Genomic DNA, 13422 nt, shown 5'->3' on the forward strand with positions numbered 1-13422 from the left:
CTTCACAATCATCCATTACACACATTATGGGCAATCATGTAACTACTTTCAGCATGTAACCACTTACAGCTGAGCTCTTGGAGGAGGAGGAGGAGGAGGAGGAGGGTAGTCTCTGCTTAAAAGCAGGTGGATGAATGAATGCATGCTCTCGTAATTGAAGTCTGGCTTATATGACTGCTCTTTGTATTTTATATAGCCACTCGTATAATTAAACATTTCCATTTATATGCAGGTTGTTACTTAGTGCATGTGAGAGTCTTTTAGCATCTTGGCAAAATGGGATCACTCCAGCAACAAACACTTGAGAATCACTGTTTCCCAAATCTTCAAAGGGGCTGAGGTGGATGTGACAAACTGCTGCAGGGAATAGGGCATGCTCAGATAGAAAGATAAAATGATCGAATTATTAAAAATGTTTCCTTGAAATTTTAATCCTAGTAAAGGGACCAGGATGTTCATTATCAACAGCACAGTGTGTATTGGTACTAATGAGAAGTCATAGTGTGTAATATGAGGTGTCAGTACCTTATCTCTGGAAATAAATGATTTCACTCTGTTAATGACACAATCATCAACACTGTAATAAAACACTGCATATTTTTATTTTTATTATTTTTAAATTATAGAATCAAAAAACACCAGTAATATAATAATGTCACGCATAATAAAGGATCTGTTATTTAAGGAAGCCCTAAGCCCTGGTGATCTCGCGAATATGTTCTTAGCAGGCAGACTAGCTATAAAAAAGAGGAGTGAGGTGTGATGTACTAAAGTGATCCCAGTATAAGAATAAGTTATCCCAGCATGAATTGACTGATCTGCACATGACGAGCTGCAGACAGAAGCTGCACCGCTCCAGAAACATGCTCCTAAAGCCTATCCTGGGAAATTATAGCTAAAACTACTGCGTCTTTCAGCGTCTGCTTCTGTCATGTGTGACCTATCTGACAGGAGTTAATAAGATAGTCAGTGAGCTGAAGGGAGCAATATGCTGGATCTATAGAGGAGGATCATACGGCACATCAGGCAGCCAAGCAGCAGTGAAGAGTCCCCTCCATCAAACACTAATTCAACCTCTACAGATAAGTGGTGGATAGCAGCAAGAGATCAGTTTTTCAAGGTCAACTAGCCACTGAGCTGTCAGACTATTAGTCAAGCAGGCGTTTTCAAGAAAATCTCATATATAAACAGGCTCTTGTAGGTCTCAAAATAACCTCCTTCACTATCTTTCTGTAGGAACTATTTAATGAAAGACACGTCAAGGAAGGAGGCGAAGGTGGATGACTTCATATTGGAACGCACCCCATAGTCTGAACAGCACTGTATACACCGGAGCTGCTTCTCCCCTGCACTGCTCACTCCGTTACAGAGGCGGGCAGAGATGTTGTCGGCTATTCGGTCTCATCTTCTACCTGTTATCAAACTGTATCTGCTTGGTCTGAAGGTTCTGCTGGCTCAACTGTTCAGCAGGTGTTTCAGGTTGCCAGGTGGGTTCAACTTCCAATAAGTTGCTGTTAGCCTGGTTGTACATTCCGGGTAACGGGGCAACATTCATAATGACGTCGTTAATGAGATTGGTATTATAGCTATTTAAAGAAGACACCATTAATTACAACATTTAGCCAGTAGCCATTTCCCACCAGGTGTGTAACTTACATAGTGGTGCAGGGACGTCAACGTGATGCTAGCTTGTTAAGTTAGCTAATGCTGGATAGAGAGAAATGTGCAAGTCGAAACACGAGTGAAATAAAGCCCTGTCTTGTGTAATAAAGTAGCCGAATGAAACAGAAGAACCCAACAGTTGCTCCTTTCCTCAGGTTATCTACTTCAAAGCGTCTACATTTATCGCCAAGTGATATTCGTGTAAATTTCCACTTTTTATAATGCAGTTTGGTCTATGTGGCTATACACAAGTATAGAACGCACTGGTTCTTGGCTGAAAGTCAGTCTAGACACTTGATTGACAGTACAGCCGACTATTAAGCATATTATGTAGTTTCTGGATAATATATAGATCCAAGAGTTGGTACAGGAATTATGTGAATATTTTGGTATTTTTTGTTAGTGTTGTACTGCTAATTGAAGGTGATTTAATTGGTTTAGTCAACAGTCAGGTATGCATTACAAAATAAGCTACTGTTTAATTGTCTTTATTAAAAGCAGTCCCTATCAAAGTACTGCCATTCCTAGGGAACATGATTAGAGAAAAAAGTAGGAATGGCTTTAAAAATCGATTTGCCCTCTACAATGCATGCAATGCAAGATTACATTGCTGAGGACATATAGTGTAACATATTGATATTTTTTAGTATGTCACTTTCTTAGTCAGTTCACCAGTCCTACAAATTTAAGAAAACTAAAAGTTTGCCAAATTGAAGCACATCTATAAAGTCTGTTTTATTCATGTTGATAATTTAATTATGTTTATTTAATTATTTGATTAGCCTAATTATTTTACATCTCATTTTAGGCAGGGTGTCTGCTCTTATGGGAAACCACTCTGTTTATAACTCCATATCCATTGAAGGAACAATATACAATCAACACAACAGCATTTTTAAGAAGTTTTTCTGCAGTTTTAAAGATAACTTAAAAAGTGTCCATCTGAGTTTCGCAGACCATTTCCAGGTCTAACAGGTGCTTCTCATGTCTTGAAATAGTGAACCATCTCAAAACAGATTCCTTATCAAATGACATTCTCCCTGATATCTGTGTGTCCTCTTCTGCCTCTGCCAGTGATGCCGAGACAAGATGGCAAGGTTGCCATAGTGACAGGAGGTAGCAGGGGAATCGGCTATGAGGTAGTCCGCCACATGGCCAGACTGGGGGCGCATGTTATCATAGGTACAGTAACAAGCACCACAACACTGACACGCAAACAGGACTCAGGGCAGCAGATGTAACCTATAACAGGATGAATGCACATGTATGCTACTGAGAGGCTGGCTCCATCTGTTTCCACTCAAGTTTAACACAAAAACTTAAAACACCACAGTCATAGATAGGTAATAACATTTTTATTTGAGGGGCCATTTAACATTAGTAATTAGAGTTAAACATAAAATGCAACAATAAAAGAAACGCCAGTAAAACATTGATTAACATAATAAAACGAGGCAAAAAGAATATAAATACAAGAGAGCCCTTAATTTAAAAGGGAAAAGATTACTGCTACTTGGACGCGTTTCTTTTAAAATTCTATTTCATAGAACGAAACGATCGCCATAGAATGTTAGTGGTGTCCCGCTGATAAACACCTGTTCATAGCAGCAAACATGACAAAGCAGTTTTTCAAAGCACTTGCATGCTAATGTGAAACTGATGGCAGAATTGCAGCTTGTTGTCCTGTCACAGAGGATGATGCCTCAATCACTTCTAAACAGGCTGAGATTAGTCTGCCCAGGTATGCTGCAGTAATACAGGGAGCACCGGAAAGCATTGTCAGATTGTGTAGATGACAGATGACTGCTATGGTATGATTCATGAAAACAACACATAGAATGGAAATGAGTTAAGGAATGTATTGTCTTGTTGATTGACTTGTGAGGTAATATTTGTTTATCATCAAGAGCAATGAGCAATGAATTACTAGGATATTTGATAAATGATTTCAAAACACTGCTCCTGATCAGGGCTGTAAGTTTGTCCTAAAATCAAGTTCGAATGAATTTCAATTTACAGGCCAAATATTTGAATATATTTGCTTGCCTCGCGACTGTCCTCCATTCTCCTAACAGACAACATAACATTGTATTAAGAGGTCAAGCGCCCAAGGCAAACTACAGTAAAATTTGGTGTATAAGACACACTTAATACATTTTTTTTGTTCTAAAAAGTGGGCTGCATACTATACCGGTGCGACCAATATACCAGTATAAAATGCAGAGACTTATTGTGTTACCGTATTTTACCCAGAAAACGTTGCTATCCAGTTAATGAGTGGTGACATCACATCTCAGAATCAGAATCAAGTTTACTGCCAAGTAGGTTTACAAATACAAGGAATCTGACTTGGTGTTTAAGTGCAGAACAATAAACACAGTTTCATCTCTGCATTAAACTGTTTCTGGGTCCGGGCCGCTACAGCGTCTATATTATTTAAAATATGCCGCAGTGCTGTTTTGTGTTTTCCTCGCTGTTTAAAGCTGTTTAACACTAACTTGATTGTTGCTTACGCTTCGTCACGGACATGCACTCGACATGGCGAAAACAGATGCTAGCCTGTAATTTGTTTACGTTTTGAATGAAAATAAATTGAAATAGTGTTGAAATAACTTGTTTACTTGTATGAAATATTTCTTTTTATTTGTTGTCTTCAGGCCTCTCAGAGGTTATCACTTAAGCAATACCAGACTGTCCTTTAAATGACAGCTGGCTGGCTCAAACAAAACAAATATAAAAGTCTCTTCGTAAAGGAGCCTCAGAAAGGGAGGCTTTTTGTTGTTACAATAAACAAAGTGACAATAAGTATTGATTGCTACGGGTAAATGAATTCTGTAAACCTTATTTTGCACGATAACACTCAGTTATATTTGGGTGATGATAAAGTGTTGAGCCTCCCCAAGGTGTCGTGGGCTTAACTTGATGAAACACTGGTGAAGAGAGCAGGGAGGTGCCCACTTTATAACACCGAACAGGGCACCTCACCCTGGCTCTGCCTTCCCCGTCTCCTGTCTAACACACCTCTCAACACAAACTCTTCTCTCTCCCTATTTTTCTCTTTTGTAATTGAAAAATATTTTTCTAGTATCGGTGTTGTCAATACGCGGAGCTCTCTTGACGGAGCCTGGGTCTGTTGAAGTTGGCAATGCTGCTCGGGTTGCGGTGACCACTAAGGGTCATGTGGTACATTCAAGTACAAGTACAAGTATTGAGATGAAGGTTTCTTCACTGAGCGCTCATTACAAGTATCTTGTGTTTAATTCAATTAAAAAAAACAGAGTCTGGAATTTTTGGTTCAAGCTACCTGGATATTGCTTGAAAAGTGCTTGAAGTTTACTGTTAAAGAGCTGTAAGAACCCTGAGTTTAAAGAGTGATCCACGATCCATGCTGTTCATGGTACTCAGAAGCCCAGAGCAGCTCTGCAGTGGCAGTCATATTGAAGGAATCCTCTGTTTGTGCCTACTTTAAAGCCTGTCTCTCTGTCAGACATCCTCACTTAGCATCAAACGGTCAACAGCGTATTCAGAAGTCTCTTGACACCCCGCCGATCCGTCTTAAGGTTTGGAATAACATCAAAACAGTTTGTTTTCATCTTAAGAAAGTGTGTGTGATGCTCTGCTGTGAGCTGATGTAAAGACTCCTTTAGCTCGGATGTTAAAAGGCTGTTGTAAGACCGACTGTTAAATGCAAATTTAGGATTATGCATAAAACAAGATCTGGTATTTTGCCATCAATTATTTATTGATATTCACTTTTGTCAGATAAATGCAAAACAACTAAGTCTTAAAGGGCGTCTAATGTGTTCAGTTGTCTGTATGAGCTTGCACTGTCCATATACTGTATACTTATATCTATGCATCCTTTTCTTCCTTCCTTGAAGTGCCATCGAGTACTGACTTATCATGTTGTGTACTACATTCTGCAGATCATTCATCCTGTATCCCCAGAGCCTCTTGTTTAACATGTTGCTCCCTACACCTCTGATGTCTCCTCTGTCTTTCCTTAATGTTACGCCGTTCAAGGCTCCATCTGTGATTAACAGCTCGGCTCCTTCATTTTGTTGCGTCGTCTGACTGAAGGATCTGAAGTGAATCGCTTTGTGCACATTCATGAATCTGTAAACAGGCCTTTTTTTCATTATGTAGGAACATGTTTTTCTCAGACTGATTTGTTTTCATATCTGTGCTTGTTGGTAACATCAGTCTTTATAGGTGTAATTTCCTTTGCTGTTAAAGGAGCTTTTCATCGTAAGGGAGTTTTATATTTGGGGTCTGATGTTGTTGCCAGTGAGCCAAGGCGAGGGAGTTTCTCCGGGCAATCATTTTTAATGTTGATAAATGGCGTGTGTACAAGAGTTAGTCGCAAATCTGAGTTTACATTCACAGATCAGCTGTGGACGTGATGTGTTTTGCGAAAGAGGAAAGTACAGTATAAAGGGAGGCATTATATGCCAGGTAAAACATGCGCAGAGACATTCTAATGATGGCTTCCTTTACATCTGTACATACTACTTTCTTTCTCTGAAAGGATATTTACATGTTTCTTAGAAGTCTTATTCCAGTTTTTACAGCAGAAATGAACTGAACTGTTACCAGCTTAGAAGCTTTCATAGTTAATGTATTGAGCCACAAAAAAAAGAACACAGGTGGGTGCAGAGCCGAGGATATGCATGTGACTCTGTATTTACTGCATTTGTTGTCTGTGGTTGCACACTTGTGCAGTTATTGCACTTTTTGAAGATTACAGTCCACAATTTATTAGGGATGTACACTGATATTTGCATTTCATTGGGATCAGCTGATAAATGCTTAGCTGTGGGAATTGGCCAAAGACTTAATGTGCAAGCCAAACACCTCAGACTTGCAGGCTGTCGTGTTTTTCTGCTCTATCATAAGATTTTTAATACATCCATATAAAGTAGAATTGTCCCAAGTCTATTAGAGATATAGACATACAGTGATTCGACAAACAAAGCATGGTGAAAAAAGCAGTACAATAACCATTCTAATGATGTGTTAAAGTGTCTCTTATCTGTCTGGCAGCATTTGAAGTTGTAAATATCCTGAGTTGTTACATTTGTAGTTTTCTCTGAGGAAGAGACACACGGGAGATAAGATGGCTTCCTGTTTAATCGTTTGTATTACTGTGCTTTGTTCTTGTGTCTGGAGGGTTTTACTGGGGATTTATGTTCTGAGGAAGTACATTTTCCTTTTCATCTGGGATTTCTCCCAGCAACGCTCCACAACTGGCAGCTGAGCTAACTGCCATTAACATCTCCTCAAATGTACACTCCTATGGGGTTTAATGCAATTTCTGCTGCTCCCATTAATATAACCGCCAGTCCTACTGTTTATTCTCTGTTTGCAGTATACAGTTGCTGCGTTTGCTTTCAACAAAAGTAGATCATCAGGTCATCAGAAATATCTGTGTCTACAATATTTGCAACCCCAAATTGGACAAACAAACATTATAATTTCCATGGCCGACATTTTTGTGGCACCAGATAAAGGCCTTTACTGATGCTTACTGACAAACTGACAAAACAGTGGGTGTTTGGGGCATGAATCACTGTCACTGAAGAAGGATATGCAACATTAAATAATCTAAACCAAATTCAAACAGCACCTTCAGTGTAATTGAATGCAGCTGGAATAGACAGTTGCATCAGGTAATTGCTCATTATAAACATTCAGAAGATCCATCTCACCAAACATGATTGTAATCTACCGGTAAATCTACGTCTTACAGATTAATCATACATCTTTAAAATATGAATATCATAGTGTAGGAAATGATGCTATCTGCTGCATAGCAGTCTGAAAAAAAATGTACATACAATTAAATATTTGCTGTAGATTTTTGAATGCTTAAAGAAAGACTCCACTGATAAACTCCCTTAGATTCAAATCAATTGACAAAAACAAAATGGGTTACAATTTTAAATATTTGTTAAATTGCTTTTGTAATTTGAAAATATGTCCAGTTTTTCAAATGTGAATATCTGCTTCTCTTTGTGTTATTCAAGATGACTATATAAAGTTACAAGGTTTTAATGGCATCACCAAAAAACTGCAAAGAGCACTTTTCTATATTTTATGTCATTTAATAGACTAAGCGACCATTCAATTAATTGAGTGACTAAACAGCGGATTGTAATGAACGGAAATGGTAAATGTACTGCATTTACACCGATTACCCATAACATTATGACCACCTGCCTAGTGTCTATATTGTGTAGGAAGCACCCTTAACAGGGTGCACTTGGTCTGCCACAATGTTAAGTAGGTTGCACGTGTCAAAGTAACATAAACATGAATAGCAGCACCCAAGGTTTCCCAGCAGAACATTGCCAAAAGCATCACACTGCCTCCCCACGGCTTGCCTTCTTCCCAGAGAGCATCCTGGTGCCATTTCTGGTGCCAGGTAGCTTAAGCGACGCACATGCACTCGGCCATCCACATGATGTAAAAGAAAGCTTCATCAGACCAGGCCACCTTCTTCCATTGATCTGTGGTCCAGTTCTGATGCTCAAGAGCCCATTTTGGGCACTTTCGGCAGGCAACAGGGGTCAGCATGGGCACCCTGACCGATCTGCAGCTACGCAGCCCCATACGCAACAAACTGCATTGCACTGTGTTCTGACACCTTTCTGTTAGAATCAGCATGAAGTTTTTAAGCAATTTGAGCTACAGTAGCTCTACTGTTGGATCGGACCACATGGGCCAGCATTCACTCCACACGTGCATCAATGCCCCTGAGCCTGTCGCAAGTTGTTTTTCCTTCCTTGGACCACTTTTGATATCACGCTTTGACTACTGCAACTCCCTACTGGCAGGCCTTCCTGCATGCAAATTCAAACCTCTGCAGATGATCAAATCAAATAACACTTTATTGTCATTCGGCTGTACATACAGTGTGTAAGCAAAACGAGAGAGCGTTTCTCTAGGACTCAGTAAAAGTGACAGTAATAAGATGTCCATAACAGCAACCTGTGATTAAAGTGCAAAATAAAAAAAAGTTAAAATGACTATAAGAATAAATAATTGCTATAACAATAAATAATTGAAACTAGAACTATGACTCTGACTGAGACTAAGGTCCAGTAGTGTGCATATTCCAGATCAGCAGTTCAGCATCCTAACAGCTTGTGGGAGGAAGCTGTTGATCAGTCTGGTGGTTCTGCCTTTAATGCTCCGGAAACATTTCTAAGATGGCAGCAGTTCAAAGAGTTTGTGGAGAGGACAATGTTCAGTGCCCTGCTCCTGTTATCGAAGAGTTCTTGGACAGAGGGGAGGGAAACTCTGATGACCCTCTCAACTCCCCTCACTGTCCTCTGCAGGGCCTTCTTGTCAGACATACTGCAGCTGGAGTACCATGTTGAGATACAGTATGTCAGTACGCTCTTAACCACACCTCTGTAGAAGGTCCTGAGGATGCTGGTAGGGGGAGAGGCTTGTTTCAGCTTCCTCAGGAAGTACAGTCTCTGCTGGGCCGGCTTCACAATCCCTGAAGTGTTCTTCTTCCAGCTCAGGCCCTGCGAGATCTGCACTCCGAGGAACTTGATGTTCTCCACTCTCTCCACTGTGCTGCCGCTGACGCTGAGGGGAGCGTGCTCGGGCCGTGACCTCCGAAAGTCGATGATCATCTCCTTAGTTTTGTCCACGTTGAGCACCAGGTTGTTCTCTCTGCACCAGCCCTCTAGGTGTTTAACTTCTTCCCTGTACATTGATTCCTCATTTCCACGGATGAGTCCTACCACTGTGGTGTCAACACGGACAGACTGTGGTCTCTCAGTCAGAAAGTCCAGGATCCAGAGACATGTGGCGGTGTTCAGGCCGAGTAGGAGGAGTTTCTCCATTAGTCTCTGGGGGATGATGGTGTTAAACGCTGTGCTGAATGTACAGGATTCTGGCGTAGGTGTCCTTATGGTCCAGATGAGTGATGACTGAGTGCAAGGTGGTGGATATTGCATCCTCTGGGAGCGGGTGGGACGATTAGCGAACTGGAGCGGCATGACTGGTCGCAGCAGCATGACTGGTCTTTGATCAACCCAAAACAGCACATGTCACTCCACTGTTCATATCCCTCCACTGGCACCAGTTGCTGCTTGCATCAAATTCAAAACCCTGTTGCTTACAAAACAGCCACAAAAACAACTCCTGCCTACCTGAACGCCCTCTTCCAGGTCTACCCTCCCTCCCTCCCCACTATGCTCTGCCAATGAAAGGCGCCTGGTACTCCCATCACAACAGGGCCCTAAGTCGCTAGACTCTTCTCCTCTGTGGTCCCCAGGTGTTGGAATCAGTTACCAAACTCCATTTGGTCTGCAGAGTCCCTCTCCACCTTTAAGAAAAAAATAAAAACCCAGCTCTTTCATGAACACCTCTAAACTTAATGATATTGATGCTATTGATGAGGATGTTGTTGATGTTGATTAGGATAAACCATGATGATGAAGATGACTATATTGACCTTGTTGCCCTGTGCACCGCCTGTTGGCACCTGTGTCCGATCGCACTTGAAGCTGTTTGTTGGCACTTACTAACTTAGTTACCTGACTTAGTGTTGTGTTGTATTAACTCTCAGATGAATGTTGCTTTGGACAAAAGCGTCCAACACATCAACTTCTACAAGAAATAATGAAATAATATTGAAAATATTTGTTCATTTTGGCCCTTGAAAATACACTCCCATAGCCCTCTGCCAAATGTAAAGTCTGAACTATTTTCTGCTATTTCTATAAAACATTATAGATTCCATTCCAGCTTGTCCTTCCAGTGTGAAATGACTGATTTGCCCCAGACCAGGTTAGAAAAGTTTGGTGGCAGCAGTTAACACTTCATTGTGTTTGGTAGGCCATCCTCATGGTTGGAGTTCATTTCTGTGTTATGGTTTATTATCCTTTTTATGTAATTGAGATTTCGAACATAACATGGTTTGATCTATTTCAATGACCCAGTAAGCCAGGGAAGAGGAAATTCAAGCAGAGAGGAAGATGGGGAGGAAAAATGGTGTTAGACATTCCAATGAGATCGTTACCACAACCACACATTTGAGCTGAGAATGGTGAATACTGATACTGGCCCATTTAAAAACTGTTCAGATACCATGTTTTTATGGGGGGTTAGAAATTGTTTTTCATAACAGCCTTCCTCCTCCTCCTCTGCAGGATCCAAACACCTCCAAGACGCCGTGCACAGAACACCAACATGTTTTCATGCTCGGTTTCCAGGGTGAAGCTGCATTTTTCATTCTGTTCACGATCTTTAAAACTTTGAAGAAAACTCTGCTTTATTCATTCTGTGTGTACTGAAAGAGTCAATGTCAGGGTATCCTTGGAAACAGTTTGAGTAGAACATAAATGAGTCTTGAGCCTTACACATAATCAAACAAATGAAATCAATACAAGGCCAAGGTAATCCTTCGTGTATTTAATGTGATCCCACAGGAGTATGTCTACATTTTACATATTCCCACCTCTTGAGATAGTTCATGAAGTGAGAATATTTATGTGGAAGTGGATCCCTCTTTGCCAGTGGAGAAGATGTATATTTCAGGCAGGTAGCAGCACAGTGTAGAGTACAAGAACGTAGCATTAGTATGAAAAGAATAAGTGGATACACGGATAACAGCATGCATGCATGTTGTGCAAAATAATTCTAATGTTTTTCTTGAGTAATTAAATATAATGGGCTTTAATGGCTGACTGCTGGGGTCAGCCCTACACATGGGTCTGTATGTGACTGACTGACTGACTGATAGATTGAGTGACGGTACTTTCAGAGCCAAATAAAGTAAAAAAAATGACAACAACAACGGCCTGTGAAACACTTCAAAATAAGTCAGAATTACAGATCGGGCTTTTACTTTGAAAAAGCATACCAGAAGTGTTGACCTACTTTACTCTCCATGCCTGTGACTTTTACTACAGGAAGAGATGTTAATATTGCTGTCAGAGATCAATAGGACTTTTCACGGTGTATTTTGACTGAGAACCGCGCGGTAAAAGTAGGCGAGCCTCCTATTCTCTACATTTTAGGCGCATGAGTCGCTCAAGATACGCGCGTGTCACGCCAGCATTGTGAAGAATCATCTGTTTTCATGCATTTCAAATGAGAATGAACACATCATGCAGCCGTCACGCACACGCCACGCTTCCAGTGTTGCCCACAAAAGCCCGTATTGACCTGATGTGGTCAGCCACATACTAGTTTTTGACCTAGTTTTTGGAAACACATTGAAAACAACAGTCATTGTGGATTACTATAACCGAAGCTAGAAGGAAAAATAGGATCTGTGATGATAAGTTTTGTTGTGGTTTAAAACATTCACTCACCTGAATCTGACAGCAAGACTTTGTGTTTTCATTCCGCCTTTAGACATAATATATGATTTCAGGGCCAGGCAATTTGTAATTCAAATATGTAATTAGATTTTCCGTCTCCTTCTGTCTCCTAATCAGTGCCAATCTCAAACATTTCATAAAATCATGAATGAAGGCCAACGCCAATGTTAGAAACAGCCTTTGATAACCGAATGCATTACCTAATTACTTTACTCTGAGAGTGCCATTAAATCAGGTTTATATAACACAGTTTGATGTGTGGGATTGATGAATTGGACTCAAAGAGGAAATTATCTTTGTCCTCTGCTACAGTGGAAGAAAAAGTCTCTGGAGGCCAAATTTAGTCTTGATGAAATTTAGCATTGAACAGCAGTCACACTGTTTTTTAGTCCCATGAACCAAGAAGTACACAGATATGTACATTATCAGAAAACTGTAAGGAATAAAGGACCAGGTTTAATTCATGAGCACCTGTAAGTGTCAATATGTGTTCAGTCTTTTAAAGGATTTATAGCTCATAGGTAAATGTGGGAGCACACTCCAGAATAACTCTCCATCTGTCTGTGTTTTTATCTCTGGAAAATCATAAGAAAACAGTGCCAAATCCATCAATCTGCTCAACCAAAACTGAATAATGACAAGCTGGTGGCCTCAGGTTATCTGCACTGCCTGATTATACAGTTATTGATAGCAGAACATTAATCCCAGAGCCTGACAGACGATGTATTTTGTGACGGCATATAGTGAATGCAGTAACACACATAACCTGTCCTAGCTTAAACAACAGTTCTCGACAAGATCTGATGGTAATGTCATATGACAAAATCGTGGGACATCTAAGTTCCTTATTAGTCATGTCGAGCTGTGCACTATGAGTCTCAACTTAAAAAAACCCCAAACTTTTCCATTCGTCACTTTTATGATTCCAGCTTAACGCTACAGCAACCAGCCAAATTTCTCTCACCAGAAGCTCTCAATTGTACCTTCAAAGTCGTACTATTCCATCTGTGTAAACATCTTAAGAACAGCACTGCTGTGAAGATTTTATTCAATCATTTATTTCAACTAAAGAAGCCTTTACAAGCCCCAACACTGCGTTTGTCATTGTGTGCCCCTTTCTTCTCAAGATAACAAAGTCTGCCTTTAAAATTGAAGCGATTCAAATGAAGTTTCAATTTGCATTTATTCTGAATCCATTTTTCACATTCAATGAAATAGCTTGGCATTTTGGAAAACATTTAATTTATTTTTTATTTATCAGTTTATGCTTAACAAAAGTGAGAATGGAACATCAATATTATTATTGTGTGTGTATGTTAAGAATAGTTTGTGTTTAGCCTAGCTTGGCATAAAGACTGGAGGCAAGGACTAAGTAGCCTGGCCCAGCAAAATGGAATAATATTTAAAGGGCCAG

At 40.2% G+C, this 13422-nt stretch overlaps 1 protein-coding gene across 1 annotated transcript in view; it reads left to right on the forward strand.

Annotated features, from left to right (window-relative positions):
* The first annotated feature begins 1381 nt into the window (after positions 1-1381).
* LOC138592925 (polyprenol dehydrogenase) overlaps positions 1382-13422 on the forward strand; it is a 39547-nt gene continuing 27506 nt past the window's right edge. The window contains exons 1-2 of the mRNA XM_069663822.1: positions 1382-1487; positions 2737-2844. Coding sequence (XP_069519923.1) covers positions 1382-1487; positions 2737-2844 — 214 coding nt within the window. The remainder of the gene's footprint in view (positions 1488-2736; positions 2845-13422) is intronic.

This window comes from Semicossyphus pulcher, unplaced genomic scaffold, assembly GCF_022749685.1.
Source record: "Semicossyphus pulcher isolate SPU_LCO1_2020_fin unplaced genomic scaffold, fSemPul1.0.p SCAF_15, whole genome shotgun sequence".
Taxonomy (NCBI): Eukaryota; Metazoa; Chordata; class Actinopteri; order Labriformes; family Labridae; genus Semicossyphus; species Semicossyphus pulcher.